The sequence below is a fragment of the Stigmatopora nigra genome, chromosome 12 (genome assembly GCF_051989575.1).
Source record: "Stigmatopora nigra isolate UIUO_SnigA chromosome 12, RoL_Snig_1.1, whole genome shotgun sequence".
In the NCBI taxonomy this organism is placed as follows: Eukaryota; Metazoa; Chordata; class Actinopteri; order Syngnathiformes; family Syngnathidae; genus Stigmatopora; species Stigmatopora nigra.
Genome location: NC_135519.1, coordinates 6127993 through 6154059, shown reverse-complemented (window position 1 = coordinate 6154059; position 26067 = coordinate 6127993). Strand labels below are relative to the sequence as shown.

Genomic DNA, 26067 nt, shown 5'->3' with positions numbered 1-26067 from the left:
ACAATTTAAGTTATAGTTTATTTATAAAAGATATAGTTTCAGTACAGTTTGTGTTTTCATTACATGACGTTTTTCATTCGCTTATTCTTCAAAAACTGTAAATCATCAATAAATAGAATTAAGACAAAAACAGCAGACAGATACAGTCTGTTCTTCTGACTATCAAATACATGATTTATGGATATTCTTCGCTGCTCAAGACGCAAAGGGAAATGCAACCACCCGAAAATGTATACAGTACTTAATGTGCTGCAATATAAGTTATAAAAATGGTTGAGGCAGGCATAAGGTCAGCAACGAGGCATAGCCTCTCTGACCTGGTGCCCTATTACGCTCGCTCCCATAGATGAGTATGTGTACTGTTTTAAAAATAGAGGAAGGTACGGTCAAGAGAAGCGGAAAAAAAGAGTAATCAATACCATCTGTTGGATCCCCATGCCATCCCATCCTATATTTCCCCAAAGGGAACCCAGAATAAATTGTCACCCTCCCCCATATCATTATCAAGCCCCCTTAGGGAACCCTGCATATGATGTAACCGATAGAGTATTATTAGGAATTTTTACTCCATTGGAATTACTAGTTTGACTCAGCGAGATTAAAATTCAATAGGATTGCGAGTCACACATTTCAAGGAGTTTATTGTGCTCTGATTTTGGCCCGAGAGAACAATTACGCTTCTCACCTATTTCTTCATATATTTGTTATATAGAAACATTACTCGACCTGTACTGATCTTGTTTTCCACCGTTCATTTTTCTCCAATTTATTGCTGAGAAAAAATTAGGATATTTATTCCCCATTCCTCTTAATGAGTGTTTTCCAAGAATAGAAACGAGCTTTTGTCATGCTTATTAAAATGAAAAAAAAAAACATGCTCTTGGAAGCCTGAAATACTGTAATTAAATGAATTCCAAGTTACAACAGAGATCTGTTTAGGCTTACAGATCAAGGCACAGTGAGCTAGTGAAATCAAACCAAAAAAATGACCTCAAAATAAATCAAAATAGTCCTTTATAGGCTGTGGCTGGATTCTTTTTCAATTGAATTGTTGAACAAAACCTCAGGAAAAGAAGTACGTGATTACAGATGCGGAGAAATAACCTCTGCCTTCATCACCTTTGTGTTCTATTCGGCCACAGAAGCACAAAGTTTCGTTAGTTAATTTCCTTTGTTGTGCTTGACTTGGTCCGGTGGCGGAATTGCTGCTCATTATAGGATTTGTGGACTCACTATGTTGTTGGTCCATCCTGCTCCTTCCCTCTATATATGGGGAAATAGCTCTACTATTAAGTCAGAGCATTAGGAGTCTCCATTACGGAATGTACCACAGAGACACATAAAAAGCCAAATAGCAGTGCAGATGGTTGAAGAGCAAGGCAGTGCATTTTGGCAGCATTTTATTCTGTCTAGCACATCACTAAACCATTTTCATGCTTAGTATGACACATTTTTTAAGCTAGTACTACTTTACCAAAGTATGTTCTAGTATATCTAACACTCTGTATTAGGCCCTTTTGCAATAAGTACTGTGTGGGTGCAAAACCACCAACCTCTTCTAAAAGCTATGGCCTTTTGTGCATTTTTTTAGCCCAAATATTAAAGTTAACAAACAGAAATTACTCAGTTCACATGTGAAGAACATCAATCCTATGCTGCAGTTAAATTACTTGATTTCGCCTTGTGCATTTTAATCTTGAACTCTAATTCACTAAGCAAGTCATCCATGTTTTTAACCTCTATATGTACTGTATGCCATATTTCCATTTCCAATATGATTAGTCTTGATAAATTACACACCTGGATTAGATCAATATACGTGATATTTGATTGCTCATGAAGCAAACGAAAAAATATCTTAGTTACCTTTTCAAAAGTCATTGCTATGAAGTAACATTTTGTATCTGATCCTTATTGAGCCAGAAAAGGTCACTTATTTTGTTCATAATGGCTAATTGATATGACTAAAATGAGGTCCCAATGAAATTTAATGTGAAGGACTTTATTTTTCAATCCCTAACTTTAACAGGCACACACACACAGTCTTTAACACATAAAGAAAAAACTGTCATTATGAATGTTTTTGTTTCACTTTTTCTTTTAACATGCACATTTAAATAGCAATCTAAAACTACCAGAACTTTATTTAAAACATCCCTTTGCTTGGCTCTCACACACACACACACACACACACACACACACACACACACACACACACACACACACACACACACACACACACACACACACACACACACACACACACACACACACACACACTGGTCTAGATTTAGATGGTGTGTGTGTGAAATGAATGCCCCCATTTAGAATTCAAAACCCTCCTGAAAGGTCATCTTATCACATTTTAACTCAATCCTTCAAAAAAGATCTTAAAATCCATCCATCTTCCATTCCACATTTTAGAAAAGGTTGGCTGTAGCCTCAATTGCTCACAAATCAAACGGTACATAGTCAACTCATCGGGAGATTTAAAATGGAAATCAAAAAAAGATTGGAGGATATAAATTTTCTTTTATGATAATACGCAAGAGAGTTTGATCTATAATGACATCTCCTGAAGTATGCCCTTCAAACTTTTCTCTCCAAATAGAAAGACATGCTGAGAACATGATCAAAATTACTCATAATATCCACTCTGTTAACCAACTGCTCTATTATATGATCCTAAGACCTATTCGTTTTACTTACTGTAGTACTTTCTCTCTCCTTCTTCACACTTTTATGCAGACCTCATGACCAAAAGAAACTATAATATTTAATTACCAGCTCATGACAGAAATCGATCTCATTTATTGATACACTGCCATCAATGTTCATTCCCCAGCACAAGCATTGATCCATGCTATTTGCCAGAGGCTCAAATAAGGACGATGGCTGTATACATATCATCTTGTAACTCCTCTCAGCATGATTCTTCCTTGAACAAATTACAACTCTGCTTCCCAAGTGCCAGATAATCTCAATGAGGCATTGAATTCCCTAGTAATTGAAAGTCCCTGCACACACACATCGAATCAACTGTGTATTAGTAGTTTTTTTTTTACAATTCGAGGACAACAAGGCACAGAGTAAACACTTAAGGGGAGAATGAAGACAAAGAAAGTTCAGTGTCAGCGTGTTTAGCCGGAAATGTATCAGATCATCTTAGTTTTCCCTAGATTGTTTTTATGCAGATATCCGGCTTGTTTTTGGCTTTCATTATCTGCTTTATGCAGAGTTTTCATCCAATTAAATTTGAATATACATTCATGTTTTTGGAGTTAACAGAGAAAATTATCTGAGTCTGCATTTATTAGAATATCAGTTGATATGCTTTTTACGCAAAGTCTGTGACCAATCAACAAACTGAAAGTGTTTTGTACAGACTCAAATTGTGAAGCAATACTTCAAATCCACTTTAATCTGGTTTTCTCCCAAGTGAAAGTAGTGAGTCACTAAGACAGCTAATAAATACGATTTCCCAATTGCGACCATCTTTTGTGAATCATCAGGCTTTTCTTGAGTGTTGAAAACATGAATTCTCTTTCAACATTTTCATAGTGTATCCAAAACATTTTCTTTAGAGGTGGTAAAAGAAAACGGCTAAAAGAAACCTCACCTTGGGATTCCTCATTCTGATCATTTGATCTCTTTTTACATGTTTGCTTTTAATATCAAATGCTGTGACATTCAAAGACTGATACTTTTATAATACACAAAATAAGTGTTTTCTTTGCACTCTGGGTCATTTCAGACAGATATTCTGTTCGAATATAGTATGTTACGTGGATCTGTTAGGCAGCACCAAGGTGTGAGTACAGTAATTGCAATTCTTGTTTATACATGAACACTATTTATACCAATTTATAACAGCATATGTTCCACACTCCCATTATCCATTCTAACACGTCTAAGCTAAGTAAGTGTTTCCCCATAATCCATCACTTTCTACTTTGAAATAATTGATCGGTATGTGTATAATGACTCTTTTTCATATTACAAACTAACAATTTAGAATCCTTGATAGCTACAAATGGAATTAAAGCAGTGCTGTCAACTACACAGCTGATGCTTCCTTTACTCCACATCTCATTTAGGCTTTATTAATAATAACTTAAGATGTGGCAGATGTTCAATAATTGCTTAGATGATAAGAACAAACCAAGCAGATCATAATTCATTCTGTCATCTACCCCCCCAAAAAAAAGTATTGGATAACTGGAAAAGCCAAATATGTTTTCATAGTCATCTCAAAGTTAGGCAACATGGGAAATGTCGGAAAACGATCAATTGGTGTAAATCTGAGTGTATTTGCAGTAGTTTGTTTGTTCTTTGGTCTCTATCTTTTTTATTTAGCCTGCTGTTCACAGCAGGGATATTCATTTCAAATAAAGATCAAGATGATGGCTTTCAGCAATGGCAGAAATGAGAGCCTGGAGACCAATAGGACCACAAAAAGCAAAGGGGGAATCATTCTGCATTTTTTTCATTAGATCTCTTTTCACAGATGCATTAAACACAATGGCTGGATTTATTCATTAGATCTGAGAACTATGTCTGGCATGGATAATGATGACATTTCATGTGAGCATCCTTATTTTAGGTTCTCTTGGATTATATGGAACATAAACAAGAGCTTTTATGCATATTTATCCTTAGCAGTAAATCACAATTCCACAAGTTTCCACTAAAAGGCCCCTAGCGCTTACACAGGCAGTGGTTTTTGTGGGATGTCATGCTCTTTTAGACCTCTGACCATTCTCCACAACCACTCTCATTTCTCTGTTTACTATCACTTATATGGAACGGGGCAATCTGGTTTGTCCAGGACAGGACGGTGATGGACGCTGTCATAAATCAGTAGAGCTGAATTTTTCGTTGAAGGTAAGCATGAATGCGTGGATTTATTAGGAGGAGGCTTACATTTTAGTTCAATACCTTCATTGAATACACAGGATATCAATTCATCATCATTTTTTATTTTGCGGTTAGTGTGTCGGCCTCACCGTTCTGGAGTCGGGGGTTTGATCCCAGGTTGGTCCTGATCGTGTGGAGTTTGCATGTTCACTCTGGGCTCGTGTGGGGTTTTTTCAGGTACTCTGGTTTCCTCCCACATCCCAAAAAACATGCAGGATAGGCTGGTTGAACATTTTAAATTGCCCCTGGGTATGAGTGTGATTGTGAATGATTGCCTGTCTCTTTGTGCTCTGTGATTGGCTGGCCACCAATTCAGGGTGTCCCCCACTTCTGGCCAAGTCTGCTGGGATGGGCTACAGCACCCCCTGTAAACCTTGTGAGGATAAGCGCATCTGAAAATGAATGGATGAAAATACTTAGTGTCTTATTTTCTGTTGCTGGTAATGCACATAATGCACAGGGGAAAATGCTTTTGCATTGCTTTACTGTGCAGAATTGCAATATAATTTCCAAATCCTGTATAGATTTCATTTCACCGAGTTTTAAATTTACATACGGAACAGCAGAGAGGTTTGGATTGGTTCCTACACGACGCTGTTATAGAACAACACCTTTTCACTTCCTACTACCGTCCAAAACAGAGAAGAGCCTCGGAAGCTATCAAACTGTAACTGCTTTCGACGACCCAAATGTGAACGATCTGCAAGCGTTAATCAATAATTATGATTCCATACACTGTCAACATCAAACTTGCTGCCCGAACATTGACTGGCACGCTTAATTTGCAGAATAAAACTGCAGTAGATTGGTGAGTTCTGCAGCATTTCTTTAGCATGCATTGGGAACGACGGTGTCTACATTTGTTTTCACTCATCGTTTTGCTTTAAGGGTGGTTTCAGATTGATTTATTGGTCCCATTTTAATCGTATAATAAGGTGTATTTATTCTTCATCATTGTGTTTTTGTATGTAGTCAAAGATGTTGAAAAAACGTGGATTGCATCCTGTCATGTGACATGTATTGTATTGGGCCTGTGATTTTTGAGTCACTGTCCTTGTTTTTCCTTTATTTTTGCATACATGGTACTAAATAGAGATCACCTCGATTCGATCGAATCTAATTATTGATTTTTTTTCAGGATCTCAACGCAATACAATTAAAACCCAACAAGATGTCAAATTCATTTATTGTTAGATATTGACTATCTATCCAAAATTGCTCATCAACTATTAGTATTGCATTAATTATCTGTAAAAGTCTGAATATTTTATTTTTTGATTAATTTTTCCATGAGAAATTGACTTTTTGTCAATGCATATGCTTTGTTGCAACCCTGATGGACATTGACATATGATGGAGTCATACCTGTCAACCTCGAACCATTTGTGATCTTACCAAATTTTGTTTTCGCCCTTACATATATGTATAAATACATGGAAAATCTTACCACTTTACTTTTTTGTAAAAAATCACGAACAACAAGTAGAAAATGCCAGAAACAGCTGATCAAATGAAAGTAAACATAAACAAGGGAACAGGAAACGGAAATCACATGGTGAAAGTGTTACAAAACGAAATGTTTATCATGATCTTTTTTTTTTAGCCAATCAGAGGCGCCGGTACATATATCACTTGGCAGACATGCGTTTCCGGGAAGAAACAATGGCGGATGGTGAAAAATGGCTAGAAAGTGCCTTAATTTATTTTTTTTTCTCAAAATCACCGTTTAGCGTACCATTTTCATGTGTACAGCGTACCAATATAAAAATGGGCTTTCAGTTGTACCAATTACGGCGAGAACGTACCAGTTGACTGGTATGTGGAGTCAATACATATTCCTTACTTTGATGCTGATGAAGTTGCATATATGAGTCTGGATGTTATCCGTCTCTGTATGTGCCCTGAGACGGTCTGACAACTAGTTCAGGCTGTTGTCCACCTTTCACCCAAAGTCACATGTGAAAGCATTCATCAGCCCATAATCCTGAGCAGGACACAATGTGCAAGTCAATGGATGGATGAGGAACCCAGTTGTACTAGCAAATCCAATATTCTGCAGCTACTTACTCATCCTGCATGTGCATCTTGATTGTTACCCTGGTTTTTTTTTTGTTATATAATATACATGTTTGTGGTATACTCAGTTTCTGCACTTTTTGATATAGTTTTGATGTCTCATTTTTCTGCACAGCATGTGTTTACCTACAAACATCTTTTCTTACTGCCTTCTTGTTGTTTTGTAGGGGCTGGCAAGGACTGATTGCTCAAGGATGTCATTCAAGCATTCTTATTATTGATCCAAAGACATCACAGACAATCCAAGTACTGGAAAAACACAAAGCCAGTGTGGTCAAGGTCAGCACATCCAAAATTGCTTTGTTACAAACATGCAATAATGACTGTTCCCCTAAAATAAAGGCGGGCATGCTATACCATTGCAAGTTAATTTATATTTGATACCATGATTATGTTATTATTATTGTTATGTAATGTGTTGGCACATGCCTTTTAAACCTAGTATGAATTGGCAATCTTTATATTATATGCGCACCAAAACCTTCTGTACATATGTATACAAAAGTACAGATTTTTGTGGCACATGACTCATACAAAATGAACCCTTTCACAATTTCCCAATAAGCATGAGCAAAATATAACCTGATGTGTCTTCTCCAGGTGAAGTGGTCGAGAGAGAATTACTATCATAATTTGAGCTCGCCTTACTGTTTGCGACTTGCCTCTGGAGATAGCTCTGGAAAGATAATTGTATGGGATGTCGTTAGTGGCACTGCCCATTGTGAGATACAAGAGCACTCCAAACCTATACAGGGTAAGAAAGAACCTTTGTCTTGTATCTTAAATTGATTCTTTACCCACCAAAGAAAACAATTCATTCTGTCAAGTCGCTCTTAAAGAGTGTGAGATTTGTTTTCATTACATTGCTATTGCCGTCACTTTATTGCTCCTGCTGCAAACACCAAACTGTATATCTTTCTCATTCATTTCTGTTTCCTTTCTTTCAGATTTGGAGTGGTTATGGAATCAAGATGTGTCCCGTGATCTGTTGTTGGCTGTGCACCCACCTAATTACATCATTTTATGGAATGGAGACACAGGAACTAAGTTATGGAAGAAGAGCTATGCTGAAAACATCCTGTCTTTTTCCTTTGACCCATTCGACCCATCCAACATGGCTTGTATGTAGAAAATAACTGCATTAAATATGCAATGAAATAATTATCTAATCTAATCTTATGAAAACAAGTACATGTAAGTCATTTTCTTTTCTTTCTTTAATTTTCTCAACAGTACTGACAAGCGAAGGGATAGTCTTCATCACAGACTTTTCCCACTCCAAACCACCAGGGAGTGCGGGCAAAAAGGTTTACATTGCTAGCCCGCATGCAAGTCCTGCGCATACCAAGCCTGCACCTACCGCCCCTCCAGCTCCAACCGGTGCCAAGAAGGCACTCAACAAGGTTAAAGTGCTAATCACCAATGAAAAACCCACGTAAGAGCTAAAGATTTTACCCATTTTGACAGCTTTATTTGATAAAAAAATGAACACATTATACACTAAAACTATTTCATTTATAAATTCTGTTCTGAAGTATGGAAACAAATATTTTGGTTAGGTTAGAACTTTATTTCATCCCGTATTTGGGACAATTCCTTGGTTGCAGTAGCAAGACAGACACAGCAGACATTGTAGACCTAGTTAAAAAAACTAGAGCCACACACCGGAAGTCCACAAGGTAGGTCAGGGACATTCTGCAGACTGAGACAGAGGTTAACGGACAGTCCCTCAGTAGTCTGGAGGGTCTAAAGATCATCTGACTTGGCTAGATCCTCCTAAACTGTCCTTATTCTGATATATGATGTATGGTAGTGAATGAGTTAATCTAGCCCTTGTTTCACATCTGTTGAAGGTATAATATCATTTCCAAAGTAAATGTGAGCAGTCACTGACATTGGGATTTTTCTTTGATTTTTAGATGTGTTGTTGTTGTCATTGCATGAAAGACTTGGAAGTCTTTAATGGTTTCTTTTTTTTTTTATGATTCTTTTGGATGTCAGACATTTCTGGCTTCAAATGCTTTCCCGGCCCACATCAATGAGATGCTAATCAACGAGTCATTTTTCTCTTTCAGGCTTTCCTTTTAACTTCTCACAAATGTTTGTCTGTTCCTACTCTGTTTGATTATAACGTAAAACAATGGAGTTGGCCCTGTGGTAATCACACTTTGGCACCTATTTGTTCCTGGCAAGGGAATCTTAGTGCCTGCCTTTGTTTTGGGAAATCATGTCGCTCACACTCATATAATATCTCATTAATTCTTATAGTATTTAGACTTTTTTAATCAATTATTATTAAAATGATTAATTTTGTATCATTATCTCAAGTGTATGCTGAGTATTCAGACAAAACTAATGAAATACAATGCTATTACAACAGGTATTGAATGTGAAACAAGGGATCCTTTTAAAAAAAATCTCCCAAACTTGTTTCTTACTTTGCCATTTTTGTGATTTGTAGCGCTGAGGCAGTGACGTTGAATGACTGCCTGCAGTTGTCTTACCTGCCGTCCAAACGGAACCACATGTTGCTGCTTTATCCCAGAGAAATCCTCATCCTGGACTTAGAGCTCAGCCAGACTGTGGGAGTTGTTGCTATTGAGCGGTCTGGAGTCCCCTTCATCCAGGTGACGATTGACAAATTCAAAGTCTAAAACTTGTTTCAGGGAGGTTTTATGCATGTAAGCCTTTACAAATTAGACTGACTTAACTTTAAAAGAGACATTTGTTCAGATTTTCAATTATACTCTGGATTTTTCAAGGTCTACATTTAACTCGCTCTTAGATTTTTGTTTAGTTTGGTTTGTTAAGTGAAAAGCGGGCAATATTATGCGAGCAGTGATCTTATGAACATTCCAACATTTATTTTGCAACAATATCAAGGAGGAGGAGATTACTAACCGATTACATCACCCATCTTTTTTTGTCTCAGGTGATTCCCTGTGCCCAGAGGGATGCCCTATACTGCCTCCACGAAAACGGATGCATCACACTTCGTGTGTGCCGTTCCACTACAGCTCTTGAAGAAGGATCGGGAGTAACAGGTAAACAACAACAACAGCTTACATAGCGTAGAAGTCCAATAAAATGGCGTCCTTTGTATTTACTAAGCTCATTGATAACCTGACGCCGTCTCCGCTTCTTTTATTTAGCTGAAGCATAGCACGCACGGTCATAGCCTGAAGCGTATCAGTTTGCCCCAGTGGACTTTCAGACTCTTACCATCTCGTTTATCTTTGGCTTAGTGTTTATTGGCCAGTGGGACTATATTGTCTCAGCAAATGTTTCTGTCTTTGTAGTTATTCCCTGCTGCTCTCTTCAGCTTCTTTTCTTGCTTCTCTGACATTTTCTTTTATGAGTCTCTCACACGCTCATTTATACGTTTATTTCTATTCCAGGCGCTTATCTCCTTAAATCCTCTCACTTTATTGTCCCACTCTCATTTCCCCTCACGCATACCTTTTCCGCAATCTCCTCCAATTCATCTTCGCATTGCTATTTTATGTGATTAACAACTCCTCAATGCCTTATCTCAAACTTGTCCTGTTTTCTTCCTATGCCCTCCCTCGATCTGTCGATTTGTGCTCTCCATCATCGTCCAATTTAGAGTGACACCTATGTGGTTTGTTTCATTTTTATTCCTCAGACCCTGAACAGACTTCCCAAGAGCTTGTTTATGACCTGCGTTCTCAGTGTGACGCTATCCGTGTCACAAAGACTGTCCGGCCATATCGCATGATTATTTGCCCCGTCTCTGAAAACAATGCTGCTCTGATGGTCAGCGATGGCAGAGTTATGCTGTGGGAGCTTAAAGCAATTACAGGAAAAGCTTCTGTCAATCCAAGGTACACAAGAACACACACATTGCTTCATATTCCGGTGATAATTTGGTAGAAACAGCTTTGAAAAGCTAGGTAAGGGTGAGAGTCACACTGCTTTATCAGTCACCTTAAATAAACTTTCTTGAAAACGGTATAATTCTCTGACCTAAATTTGAGCTTCTTAGCGACTTTCATAGGTAGGACTTAAGCTATCTCACTTTCCTTTGATGGGAAATTCCTAAGCGCATATTCAGGAGACACAACTGTAATTCTCCTTTTTAGCTCATTGCCTATTTGTTAATATACGTTGGCAAATAGGCCTCAGCAACATAAAATATGCATATATGATAGATACTATGTGTCATTTTCGGTGGTAGCTTTGCCTAGTTTTAATTAATTTGCTTAAATATATCTCAGTTTCACATTGCTGAAATGCTACTTGTGTTTACCTGTGACTTAATTATACATTATCCTTAGGCTGAACATGTTGATAATTTAGTTATCTTTGCAATATTGTAATTGTAAATGACAACTGGCTTAGCTTAGTCTGGATATTAACTAGATAAGATGTGCACCAATATTTGTCTTTTTTTGCAATGTTAAATCCTGGCAATTAATTGTGGTATTTTTTTTAATTCATGCATGCTGTATTTGCAAGATACTAGATACTGAATAAATATTTTTCCTCTTACTTTGTTTGTTGCAGTTCAGGGCTGTCTCCACTCTACTCCCCAGTGTCTTTTTGTGGAGCTCCTTTGGCTCCAAACCAGAAACATATTCAGAATCTATCACTCAACAACATGATCGGTATGACCGCTTCCATCATTTACACCAGGGATGCCTACAAAAGCTTATAATAAAAAGCAATAATGTAAGGTGTATTATTTTTTCTGTGAAGGTCAAACTTTGGTAGCTGGTGAAGCCCCTCTTGCATCCTCCAATCAGCAAGAAGTCCAGCTAAAGTTTCTATTGACTGGCCTTCTCTCTGGTTTGCCACTGCCACCTTTTGCCCTCCGTATGTGTCCGCCTTTGACCACCAAAAACTTCAACCATTACCAACCTATGCTGGCTATTGGTATGTTATCTTGAAAACACACTTATGGATCATATTTTCACTCTGATTAAAACTGTTGAGTAAATTAGAGAATGTAGAATGGAGGAAGAACTCAAAAGACCCCAATCTCCCCACCCCACCCCACTGCAGCCAGTGTGCAATGGTTCTCATTAAGCAAACCTTTGAAGTTTTATGAAAAATGCTCCATCCAGGGAAAAGACTCACTTTTCTTTGAATAGAGTGGGAGTATAGTTTTCATCAAGCTACAAATTTGAACATTATTCATTGCATTTATACAGGAGAGAAAAGTCTTAGTCACTGAGAATTGTGGGAATTTATTTCATGATTATTTTAAGATCTATCTTTTTTATTTATAAGGCTTAATTTTGTTACTAACTAAAGCTTTAGTATTCAGTTTGGGAGCTTGCTGTGTTCGAGTTTCTTTCTGTGGTGTGGAACACAAAATATACAGCAGAGTGTAAATTGAATTTCCTCTTGAGCAATTATAATAAGCATAATAAATTTAATTCCTGGATGGAAAAACACATTTTAAGTGGTTGAATGTTATGCATGATTGCCTGCTGAGCTGGCTGGCTCAAATTAGTTGCTATCATTTCCATAATGACTGTTAAAAATGTCAAAACAGGAGAACTCACTATTAATGAAGGGCCACCAAAGCACTTTGTTTTGTTCGGCTATAGACAGTCGTGATAATTTAGTCTTTCTTTTTCCACAGTAAAGTGTCGATAGTTGTCCTCCTCCAACAGCTTTTTAATTTTGACCTTGATTGGACACAATTCACAGGGAAATAAAATTATGCAAAACCTTCATCGCGGATTCTGAATTATTACTCCTACATTTGACCTTTAAAGGAGAAAAATAAAACAATAATATACTAGTGGCATAAATATACTACATGTGTATTCATATTAACACTTTATTGTAGCATCTTGGACTTATTTTGCAGCACTCCGTATATAAAATGTATGTAATACAGTTCAGTTTGGAAAATAACAGGCAGCACACTTGTTTGTCACAGCTTTCCTTTTTTTTCTTCTTCAATTTATGTTGTCTTTTCACAGGCACGAGTAATGGGTCTGTGCTTGTCTACAACCTCACCAGCGGTCTTCTCCACAAAGAGCTGAGTGTCCATTCCTGTGAAGTAAGGTATGATCTGCTCATTCCTGTTATGAGTAAACTGTGATTGAGCAGTCATGTTAGAAGCCTTTCCTCCAGGAGCAGCAATAAGTATGTCATTCTTGAAGTCTGAATATTACTCACTGCCAGGCGGGGGTTTATTATTTGATCTTTTTCTGACTCTTAACTCATTACCGTTGTGGATATTTAAATATTTATGCTTCCTCTCTGGGATTAGCCATTGAAAATAAGAAAATTAAGAGTTGGACAAACGACAATATTTACCAGAAGCATGAAATAGGCGATTCCTATATAAATGGTATTCAAGCCACTTACTACTACCGATACAAATGTTTTCATAACAGATTAACAGGTTAAAACATTTGAAAAATATTCAAGAAATAAATTTGTGGAAAAACTAACAAAGTAATGTTAATATATTATAAATTAATATTCTAGATTTTCTTTCTTTTCCATCATTTTTGCAGTATTTTTCAATAAAATCTGTATTTAATTTAGTTTTTTTTTTCATCACCAAAGTTCCTCCTTGTAAGATGACTCCATCATTTACAGGGTAGTACTATAAAGTGTACTAGATGAATATTTGTAGAGGTGGAAAGAAAGCCTTAATGCACAAAAGTCGAGAAATCATATGCCCCTATAAGGGCAAGGTGTTTCAACTTTTTAGCATCTCATTTACATATACAGGGGAAATGGACTAATTCACCAATTTGTCCTTAACATCTTATTATAGTAGTTTCTGCTTCCACTGTTCTAAAAAAATGTCATTTTGCACCCTTGGCTGGTTTGAATTAATGTTCATTTGTGCAATTTTGACATTTTTCATGTGTTCTTTCTGCAGAGGTATTGAGTGGGTGAGCCTGACCAGTTTTCTGTCTTTTGCCACTTCTTCTCCTAACAACATGGGCCTGGTTCGGAATGAGCTGCAGTACATTGACATGCCTACTGGTGAGAAAACCCTCAAGGGGGTGATTTACTCAAGGATCATGTGTGTAAAAATGAGGGCAAACTCTAGGGGTCAGTTCAACAAAACTTAAAGCTGATCTGCTAATTCCGAGCAAAATAGTGTATCACATTAGTATGCTGAAGTTGTCGTTTCCTCCTTTAACTCTGTGAAAGTGGGTTAATACACTGAGGTACCGGCACTAAAGTGAATTTGTACGAATCCGTCTTTTGAGTGCATTTGATGTGTTATCTCTCTCACGTTAGTTTTGTTCATGTTTGTATTTGGCAGGACGAATTTTTGCATTCAGAGGTGAGCGAGGAAATGATGAGCCACCCATAGAGATGATAAAAGTTTCACATCTTAAGTGAGTTTTGTTTTTTTGTGACGTCATTTTGGGAGTATTATCCAGTCTCCCTTGTTACCGTGACTGCCTTGTGTTATGTTGGATTACCATTTGCCTCCACTCACCAACAAAACGTAACATAAGATGTTTATGTGTAAAAAGGGATTATAGACAAATGAAAAAAGTGTCATGCTTTTGGCCTCAGGCAGTACCTGGTCGTGGTGTTCAGAGACAAACCACTGGAGTTGTGGGATATCAGGACGGGAACCCTTCTTCGAGAGATGGCAAAGAACTTCCCTACAGTTACAGCCCTGGTACATAGATAAAGCACTTTGCTTTTGTATAGTTTGTTTTCTACACTATTTTTCTGATGTTTTGCATGATGGGATTTTCACCATCTGCAGTTATCAAAAAGTGAAAAATGCATGTGTATAGTGTCTACTGTGTCCAATTTTGTCCAATATTATAATCAAGTGGTAAGCTATAACAGTTGTTGACATAGCCTTTTACTAATTTTCAACATTCTTTTTGTGTTCTGCACCTCCTTGAGCTCATGTGGGCAATTGGAAATATTTTCCCCCACAAAATATCCCTTCTCAGCAAGACACAGTGCATCCTTTGGCCAGCTATGCACATAAAACAAGAGTTATGTAGGAGAAACCTTACAGTGGGGCTGTAAAATTTTCTACAGCGCGAATAAAACCAACGATAGCTTTAATAATACATGCTGACCTTCCTTAGTACCATATTGCCGTCTTATTCCCATCTTGATTGTAAACAAGATATCCGAAACCACTGCTACAGTGCTCTAAGTAGTTACTACTAAGGAGTAAGGTTGAGGATTAACTCTTGTTTGCTTTTCCTAAGCGGAAAACTACGTCAATTTACCTCAACAACAATTTTGCTGTGATCTGTCTGTGTTTTGGTCAAGCCTTCTAATTGCATTTTTTTGTGTGTCTTAAGGAATGGTCTCCGTCACACAATTTGAAGAGTCTGAAGAAGAAGCAGATTGCAGCAAGGGAGGCCATGGCCCGGCAAACAGTGTCAGACACTGAGCAAAATACTGTTGAATCCTCAGTTATCAGGTCAGCGCTAAAAAAATAATGGAACACTTATCTGTCAAACTGTTTTTCTTCAAATGATCAGTATGTAAAGTAAGAAAATTGACTTTTTTAGTTTTGTCCCTACATTAGTCTGCTACAGGATGCAGAAAGCAAGTCAGAGACCAGCCAGGCCATATCTGCCAGGGAACATTTTGTGTTTACTGACACAGACGGCCAAGTCTACCATATCACTGTAGAAGGCAACACCGTCAAAGATGGAGCCCGTATTCCTCCTGATGTAAGTCCAAATTATATGTACATATATTTCTTAAATGCATTGGCTGCCATTGACAGGGATAGAAGAACCAGCTTTTAAAATGAGCAGTTTTTCCATTGACCACATAGTAACTTGCCTTTATTACTAATAGAAAAACACAATAGAAACCCATTAAGGACACAGATAAAATGACTTTATTCTGTTTAGTATTTAAAGATTGGGCCTATCTATACACTCTGCTTTAAAGTATTTTAAAGAAAGGCTTATAATAGCACCTAATAGTGATAATTACAAAATTCCATTCATGATATTTAGATCTAATCCTGTCAATGGCAGTGAATCAGTTAACAATGTTTGTGTTATCCTATTAGCTTCTCAGTTAATCCTTTCAGGGGATCATGTATGTTGACTTGCACTTTTTTTTCCTCATGGGAAATCACAATCAAGTATCATTGTGTTTTCTAAGCCACACATTTTATTCTTAAGCAGAGTATTTTACCCCTCTCACAGTGCCTGCATCTTTTCACACTATTATTTTAGAGACCAGAGGGCTACCCAGGGATTTTACCTCCTTTGAGGCTTCTATGTGACTGATGCAGTTTGATTTTACAAACATTTGCATACCCCAAAGGCTTTGCAGCCTTCATATCTCTGTCAGTGAACTGACAGAGACTCTCCTAAAAGGTTTTATCCCCTTCACCCACCCCACACAGCTGGAGATAAGACGCATGCTTTGACTCCAAAGCACCATTGTTGTCTATTGACATAATCTAACTTTAACTCACCCATATGTTTACCGCCTGGCTTTCATAAATATTAATATACTTCTTCCAGTTATCATACACATCCAGAACACAAGTGTCAATGATAGAGTTATGCAATAAAAGGTTTGGGAATATGGACCTGTCATATTCTTCTGCTTATTGAATATGTTGCAGGGAAGTATGGGTAGTATTGCCTGCATTGCGTGGAAAGGTGATACTTTGGTGCTTGGTGATGTAGATGGAAATCTTAACTTCTGGGACCTTAAAGCACGTTTATCCAGGTAATTTGAGTTTTCAATTTTGCACTGGTATTTTATGATATTAACTGGCATAATTCATTGAGGTTGTTAGAATTAATCATTTAAATAACATCAGCTTCAATTTGGAATTTGAGATGAATGCAATATTGTTTTTGAAGTATTTTTCTTTAAACCATGCTCTGCAATGATTATAATTACAAGTGCATGCTTTCAATGTCGGTCTGATTCATGTATTATAACTATCAAGGCAACTCATATTGTAGCTGTCACATTGCAGATAATCAAACAAATACAGCCAGCTGTTACTTTGTTAGATATACCCTTTTTGAATACTAAATCATATTTCAATGCATTGACTTTAAATATTTTTTATGCATTCCTAGTAGATGAATAAATTATATCTATTCATTCACTGAGCACACTGGGAAATTTGCAGTATACTTGCAGTAACACTAGTTTTAGGATGACTGACTGAACCAATGATTTTGATTCCTAGGGCAATACCAACTCACCGTGGATGGGTGAAGAAAATTCGCTTTGCACCAGGAAAAGGCAACCAGAAACTCTTGGTTATGTATACCGATGGAGCAGAAGTCTGGGACACCAAAGAGGTATAAAAATAAGTGTAGCCATCTGCTAAGAACTTTTTCTTTTTTTCTTTCTAAATGTTGCAGTGCTATTCCACCAAACAAATTGAAATTACAGCAATAAATTTATGTGACAGAGCTTGTTAGTTGCTTACTTTAAATTGTAAAACAGCAATGGGGTGATCATTACTTTTGCTCTTTAACACACACTTCTGCCTTGTTACTCACTTAAGAAAGAGATATTTATTACCATCATCAATATGTGGATTTTTACACAACTACATTTGACTGCAAGAGTAAGTCACTCTCGCTTTTTTTTCCCATCTGCAAAGGTACACCCAGGTTTATTTTCTTGAGCGTATTTACCAGTGTAGGCTGCAGGAAGAAAGGTGAATCTTTATAGTAACTGAGATAGGATCTACTGCTCAGTCCTCAATCGTAAAAGTCAGACAGTAGATTGATCAAGTTACAGAAGGGAGCATTCTTAGAAGCAAGGGAGGAGCCGGAAAAAGCTCCCAAAATCTTTACTGCACTGCTGACTGCAACTGCCTTCAACGCTTCTGCATATTAAAAGCCAGAGAGCTTTTTGCACCCCTTTGACAATGTTTTTTTCCTGTCTTCCCTTCTGCATCCCACATTTTGTTTTTTTTTCAGCATGATTTAAGATGTTTTTTTTTTCTTCCCTAAGCTACTTCGACCATATGGCAGTTTACTGTTTGGGCAGCATTGAAGTAATGTTCCTGTCTAATAACATAACTCATTTGATCTTCATTGGTTCTCAACCTCCTGCAGGTCCAAATGGTCAGCAGCATGCGCATTGGTCGCAACGTAAACTATCGCGTCTTGGACATTGACTGGTGCACCTCGGACAAAGTCGTCCTGGCTTCAGATGACGGCTGTATTCGTGTGTTGGAAATGGCCATGAAGTCTGCGAGTTATCGCATGGATGAACAGGATCTCAGTGGTAAGCTGCCTAGTGAAAGTAGAAAGTGAAAAGAATGAAGACAAAAGAAACACATAGTATGCCTATATGCATGTTTTAGTTCTGCTCTCCCAAACATTGTTTTCTGTCTGTCTAGATTCAGTGTGGTGCCCCTACCTGCTTTTACCTCGAGCTGCCCTTACTCTTAAAGCATTCCTTCTTCTCCAGCCATGGTCGGGGACCTTCACCATGGACATAACACAAGTGTAAGTCCAAGTCCTTCTTGGTATTGCGTTATATATGTGTATCTCCAGCAAGAAAAGAGCTTGCTTTTTCTCCTAAAAAAATGAGACTTCTATCCATTCATTGTTGAACTGTGGCACTTAGAAAAGAAAAGACTTTAAAATGCTAATAAACATGTGATTTTTTTTTGTCTTTTGACTGAGGCGCCGGGTCCATAAAATCACTATTCAGATGGTTACTCCTCTAACATTGAACCTCTCGATCTACAAGATTAGAAAAATCAATATTTACGCACAAAGAATGGAGATGGAGCCAGCTCAAGCTGTGTTATTGAGAAGGAGCCCTCTGACATTGTGATTGTGACTTTCTTTTCAGAGACTACACTGAGAAAGATGAGATTAAAGGTCTGATCCAAGAGCAGCTCAATTCTTTGTCAAAGTAGGTTTATCTTTGAAAGCAGTCAATATGTGTCCTACAGATGATCTTTTAATAAGGTTATGAGAAATACAAGAACTATTGTTTTGAACATTGCATGCTCTGCTTAATGTATTCTGCCATTGTATATCTGTGATGGTTCCCCAGTGACATGAAAAGTGTGCTGCAAGACCCCGAGCTCAGCCTGCTGCAGCGCTGCCTCCTGGTCTCAAGGTGAGTTGTAGTCAATATACACTGTGCTCTCGTCTTGAGCTATAGCCCATAATAAATCTGTAGTTCTAGGAAAGGATGCCAGGATCAAATTATTTCAATTATAAATTTACCCACAGGGGATTTTGCCTCCAGAAATCCAGTCAGATTTCAACATTTTGAAATTTGTGTCTCCCAACATTATTCACTACCAGTATGTGTTTGTCGTCACCTTTGCTCTAGTTCGTTGCAATTTTTCTCAGACAAATCGAAACAATTTGGCGTGAAAATTACTCGCCGTGAAAGAAGGAAACTTTTGGCTTGCAAATAATCCGAATCTTTCAGAGAGCTCATGAATCTGTAATACCTCTGCATCTGGCTATCCGAGTACGGCATTGTTAATGTGGCTTGGTAACCTGGCAACAGCTGTGTGTCAGTGCAGGATTGGTGGAAGACACTAAGAGCAGTAAATGGGAAGAAAAAAAATGCTGTTGCAAGATGGGGGAAAAAATATATGCTGTTAGAGGCTGTAGTCTCCCCATTAGAAATCTGAAAAATTAAAAAAGACAGCTGAATGTGTAGATTTTGACTGTAGACATGTTGCAAACCACAGGCTGTTTGGGGACGAGTCTGACCTTCACTTTTGGACAGTGGCTTCACACTATCTCCAGTCGTTTGCTCAGGCTCGTCAGCTCAGTGTGGCCACGACGACCAATCAGGTTCCAAGTGAATCAGCCCAGCAGTCCCCTCAGAATCACCTAGACATCTGTCATGACATGCTGTGTGAGAGCTCTTATTTCCAGGTCAGTATAAGACGGAAGAGTCTTTATATTTAGTTTGAATTATTATTTTTTTAATTGGATGCATTGGTAGATGCATGTTTACATATTGTTCTGTAATTTGTGACATGGTTTATTTATCCTTAAAGGCCTTCAAAGCCTTTTGATGAAATTAGATCCGGAATATTCAATTTGTATCTAGTTTATGTTGGAATATGCTAACTTATCTAAGTATCTTGAGGTGATCTTTGCCCAGAAACTGACAGATCCTCAGCTGGCGTTATGACTGATACTATGGTAAAAGTGCTCAGAGGTTCTTAGGGAGAACAGATGGCACCTTATACTGATAAACAAACTTCCAGCTGCACTCACATATGTACAGTACATCATTTGAAAAATGGATGAAAAATCCATCAATATGTCTAACTAAGAAATAAATTAGGGTGTGGGGTTTGAGGGTGTATTGCCAATATCCAAATTTCTGTTTCTTGCCACTTTCAAGCTTGAGGAATTTAGTAAAAACTAACACACATGAATAAAATGTTCTTTAGAATATGACAGTTCATTCCTAGGTTGTGTTACAACCACCATTCTTATTGAATAATGGCTTGTATTGATTCTCAAATTAACTGAGCAGTTCAGTACTTTCAAGACTCCATAAAAGATTGTTTTCATGCTAGATACATTAGGCTCAAAATTTTAGCAATTGACTTTTCATGCCATGTGTAACAATGAACAAAGACAGACAAAAACAACATAATTTATATTCCCTTTACATGATTAAGCGTGGGTCCATAGATACCCTCGCCCATAAAATTAACAAATTAAAAGAACTGTCCTTCAAATGCCATTGAATAATATAAATGCTGTGTGACAAATTCCAATTAGAACTGCTCTTTTTCTGACTCCACACTACCCACTCACTGATTCTTAAAAATATATATATATATATATATATATATATATATTTTATTTTAATGAATGTTTGCCTGAAGCTTTGCTAGGGTCAACACAAATAGAAGCATAAATAGAAGAATTTCAAAGAACTGCCCAAATAGTCTGTAGCTGTTTTGGACTTGTGGTGTCATAAAACAGCTGCGGTGGTGGCAGAAGCCGGACTGTAATTACTAATATGTAAGACTCCAACAGTGAGCACACAGTTCCAAAGCTTCTAAGCGTATTTGATTTCTGACCAGAACTGTGACTCACTGAAGAATTGAATGCAAGTCTAACTATCCATGTAAAAATTATATAATCGAAATAAAAGTGACTGTCAGTTTATACACATAGGCACATTGCTGCATACACAGACTTTTTTTTAATATATGTATCCCTCTGTTTCCTAGAGTTCCCACCTAATTAACACACTTTCCACTTTGAATTTTCATTGTTTCACTGTGCTAATAAAGATACCATATCCCCAATCTGTGCGCCTTGTGTTATAAAAGGAACAATGTGCCCATTTTCAAAGGGAAATGCCTCAATATTAAATAAATATATATTTCTTTTTCTCAATTTGGATGTCATGTATTGTTTGATCATTTTTCCAGCCTTGCAATGCCTTGCTGACATCTCTCTATTCTTGATTTCTCCACAGAAATTCCAGTTAGATCGTGTCCACTTGCAGGAAGTCAAGCGCTCCAATTATGAGCATACTAAGAAATGTGCTGACCAGCTTCTTCTTCTGGGCCAGGTAAGTCCTAAACTCCGACTTAAAGTCTTGTACAGTATTAATCAGCATATACATACTCTAAAGAAATATGACAGAAAATAGGTGCAACATTTCAGTACTTCCAGCAAAGAAAGCAAGTATACAAATGTCATTTTGGGAAGAATGACAGTCCACTCACATCTCTCCAATCAAAGCCTTTACATTTTATTATTGCAGCTATAATTTGGATTACTGTTTAATTATATAGCATAATCATGGAAGTTCTTAAGAACATTTATTCTCCTTTTATTTTAAATGTGCCACCTGAAGGTCTGTGTAATATATTGCTGTACATACATACTATTGCCGCTGGCCAAAGTGGGTTACTGTTGCCATGGTAGTGTGGCTGTCCATTTGTGGCTCATATCCTTGTTTACGTTGTAGGCTAAATGAAGCAAGATGGATGATAACTGCCCCTTCCATCCTCTGTAGGATTTCATGCTATGGGAATTGTAGTCGCCTCCAATGTCACTGTTCCCTCTCTAATCACAGGCTGCAATCAGCAGCCTTTGTATTGGATGAGCCGTACCTATCTAGACAGACAGAGGTCATTCAGCCCTGACACCAGCACAAAGTCATTATCGCCACCAGATAAAAAGGGATAATAAATATACCCACCATATTTTGTCCATTACTCCCCGCTTTTCAGTGTCTATCGTTACCTTCAGACATACTTCATACCATTACGTTCCATTTCACTCTTTTCAGACGGATCGTGCTGTCCAATTACTGTTAGAAACGAGTGCAGACAATCCGAGCTACTACTGTGATTCTCTCAAAGCCTGTTTGGTGACCACCATCACGTCATCTGGTCCCTCCCAGTCCACCATCAAACTGGTGGCCACTAACATGATCGCCAATGGCAAGTTAGCAGGTAAGGCTTGACATCTCATTGCTACCTTTTTTTACTTACCAACGTCTTATATAGATTCAATTGAATCATGAAATTTTCTAGTCTGGTAATTGAATGAGATGCATTTTTAATGTAATTTGTCACCGTGGTGGCATCGCATCGTAAACACTCACACAGAACAGCCACACAAAAATTAGTTTTTGGATCCTATCCAAGTACTGTATGAGAGCGTGGCAGGTTTACAGCAATGAAATAAACCAGAGTGGGCCATCATCTCTCGTTAACACCTTACAACTTTTCATCTGATGTTACCAGAGGGCGTGCAGCTGCTGTGTTTGATAGACAAGGCTGCAGATGCTTGCCGCTACCTGCAGACCTACGGGGAATGGAATCGTGCCGCCTGGCTTGCTAAGGTAACTAAGCAGAAATGTTTTCATCAAAAAGAAGCATCATATACTTGTGTGGAGTTGTGGTTGGGGTCGGTATGCTCCTTTATATGTTGGAGGTAGGAAGTCATAAATGGCTTGAATATTGATACTAGTACTTAAATAATGACATCATTGGCAATATTGAGGTGTTCTGTTGAAAAAGTTAAGCTGCTTACAAGCATGAATAAGGTGGAATAAAGTACTAGATTGATTTATTTGGCTTTATGCATTCTGCTGCTATATGCAAAATAAAAACAGTATCTTCCTGGTCACCCACGTTATTCAATGTGAAGCCGAGCACTATGTCAGCTTCATCATATTTCCTAGCAAGAGCTGTCAGACACCCTCAGAATCTCCTCCTCTGGGCCCTCCTTTATTTCTCCCCATCCTATTTAAATCATGTTGTCTCTTTAACTTTTGTTCACTGGATATATTCAGATTTAATCTTATATATTAATGGCATTTTGTATTTTCGGTGTGTTGGTGATTTCAGCAAGCTGATAGTACTAGATAGTACCAGTAATTCGTAGTTTGGGTGCGTACCAACAACATGGAAGCTTTCTATCCCAGTTTTATCGCAATGCCAAAAAATGAATAATGAATGAAAGAATGTGCTTCTGGATAGATGCAGGCAAAATAAGTCCCCTGTTTCTGTGCTTGAGTTGATCCATCTTTGTGGTGCATTGGATGGTCCTCTGAGATTGAAGAGTAGTTGTCAAATCTCCACAACTGTAACCTTATCCGAATAACACTGACAGTAAGGAGGCAGGATAGTTTTACAGTACAATTTAATGCTGTCAGAGAGGATTTTTTATTTAATTGACTATTACCTAGCTATATATAACTAGCTATTCGAGCAATTGAGCCCTACCTTGAATAACAACTTACTTGACCTCTCAGCTTTTTCCCATTTTTACCTGAACAGGCTTTGTGGTGCAAATAGAAATGGTTGCTTGTATTCATTAAAACTTTATATAGCACTTTTCTTAAACAACAGTTCCAAAGGTTACACAAAGTGCTTGGAGTAAAGCTGTGTCTGCTATGGTGACTCACTTTTTCCATGTGAGTGGCTAAAAGTCAGCTACTGTTTGCTTCCTGGGGTGTTTTCCTTGGCTTTTGATTTCATGGGCAAAATCACACACACACAGTCTTATGAAAAAGGGATCTCGGGCCAAGGGAGTGAGTACTCATTAAAATTTTGTTGCATGGGCATCTTTGCACATGTTCCTAAACTCATCGCTGAATAATGCATGCATTGTAATGTAGGAAAGTGATATCTATAAAGGTTTGCAATTTTGTGCTGGCTCATATTTTATCACAACTGTTGCAGATGGGACCAGTCGCTACATCATCGTGATGTGAGCTGACAAGGATATGTCACAATATTGCGTGTTTATACATTGTTCTTCTGGCAGGTTCGCCTCAGCCCAGCGGAGGGTTCAGAAGTACTAAAGCGGTGGGCAGAGCATCTGTGCTCCCCACAAGTCAACCAGAAGTCCAAAGCCATCCTGGTGCTACTTTCCCTGGGCTGCTTTTATAAAGTGGGAGAGATGCTGCACAGGTTTGACAAAATTGCCTTTATATGGAGTTTTACTTTGGTCACGTTATTGTTCCCCAATGTTAAAGCACACCAAAACTTTAGTCCCTTAATTAGTCTACTAGTCGACTCTTTCCTGGGAGTCTCATTTTGAAATATTTGCCTTCAGAAGGCATTGTGGTGTACGCTTGTAAGGTTATTCAATCCCATTAAATTCAACACCGTGCTGTTTTTGGACAACCGCGTGTGTCTTTGCAGTATGAGGCACTTTGACTGCGCCGCTCTCTTTATCGAAGCCTGCCTGAAATACGGGGTCATGGAGGCCAACGACTCCTCTAATATCCTTTTTGAAAACCCATCAGGCCGCTCAAAAGGGTCATTGATGGACTTACTGTTGCTACTTCTGCAGAACTGACATTTCAGCCAACAAAATAACTCATTTGTGGCTAACAGTAAATTATTACTGTATGAATTGTGAATGTATTTCAGTCAATACATGCAGCTTACATAAGGGAATCTGCAAAAATAAGCATGCCTATCTTCGATATTTTGTAGTCCTGTATAACAATGTTTATACAACATATACACCCAGATGAAGAGTCACATAAAAATGTGTTATAATGAACACAATAGATGTATTGTCATAGAGAGGTTCACTTGCACTAGGTCTAAATGACTTTTTGTCGTGACCAGTCACTGTACCCCCCACGGATAGACACCCACAAGTTCTCCTTGACTTATATTTCTACATAAACTCATAGAAACCTCATTTCTGGAGTATGCACGGCTTCTGCGCTCACTAGGCCTGCGAGAAGGAGCCGCTCTGTGGGCGTCACGAGCCGGCACCGTCGGCGAGCAGCTGATGGAAGAGCTATTCAAGGGCGAGGGAGGAGGGCCCGAGGTCCTGCTTGACAGTAACGAAGCCAAGTCAGTGACAGACTCTGGAAGTTGAAGAGATTTAAGAATTCACATCTACATTGGAAATGTGGTCATTAACTCTTTGCCAAGACCGAATAGCAAGAGAAAAAGAGGCTCTAGCGTATTATTTGGGTTCATTTATAGTATACCTGCATCTGTGGCTATGGCGATTTTGACGTTACGTCATGTTTTTGTTGTAATAGTGGTGGTGTTCGTTGGCAGCTGTTTGCATGTTGTTGCTTCAAAAGAAGCATTCATTCCCCCAACAAGTGAAGTAATGCACATTGTTGTTTACTACTTAACTGTTAAATTCGTTTTAGTATGGTTGTTTTGAGTAAATGCATGTGCTTGTTTTTTGTTTTAAATTAATTTAGCTGCGCTGCTGCTTTGGCGAAATTCAGCAATGAATTGCCAGAATTCCTTAGCCTATCTTGATGGGTTACCCTCACTATTAACCTATTCCAGCACTGAATTCCCAAACATTGCACTTTGGATTCACCCTTAAAAATATATATAATTTGCAGGACCATTCCAATAGTTTAATGTAAAGTGACCAAATACCATTTATACACGCAATCCATTCCTGTTAGACACGAAATGGTATAATGGACCCCAACATAACCGAGCCCAATTTGGAATTCAAATTAGCATTTGCTTAATGGATATGCTTTCACTTACAGAAGGGTAAAAAAATAATATTAATAAATATATATATATATATATATATATATATATATATATATATATATATATATATATATATATATATATATATATATATATATATATATATATATATATATATA

At 37.8% G+C, this 26067-nt stretch overlaps 1 protein-coding gene across 1 annotated transcript; it reads left to right on the top strand.

Moving 5' to 3' along the window:
- Nucleotides 1-5531: 5531 nt before the first annotated feature.
- On the top strand, nt 5532-26007 carry wdr11 (WD repeat domain 11). The gene is made up of 29 exons (XM_077730277.1): nt 5532-5725; nt 7161-7272; nt 7594-7747; nt 7941-8114; nt 8227-8428; nt 9455-9620; nt 9926-10037; nt 10640-10838; nt 11521-11621; nt 11713-11889; nt 12951-13035; nt 13868-13974; nt 14261-14336; nt 14521-14629; nt 15279-15400; nt 15509-15656; nt 16574-16680; nt 17156-17270; nt 18039-18210; nt 18326-18434; nt 18787-18849; nt 18994-19059; nt 19649-19838; nt 21412-21507; nt 22234-22399; nt 22694-22791; nt 24222-24367; nt 24602-24684; nt 25096-26007. The coding sequence occupies exons 1-29, from the start codon at nt 5640-5642 to the stop codon at nt 25293-25295; spliced, it is 3741 nt and encodes a 1246-aa protein (XP_077586403.1). The 5' UTR covers nt 5532-5639; the 3' UTR covers nt 25296-26007.
- Nucleotides 26008-26067: the final 60 nt, after the last annotated feature.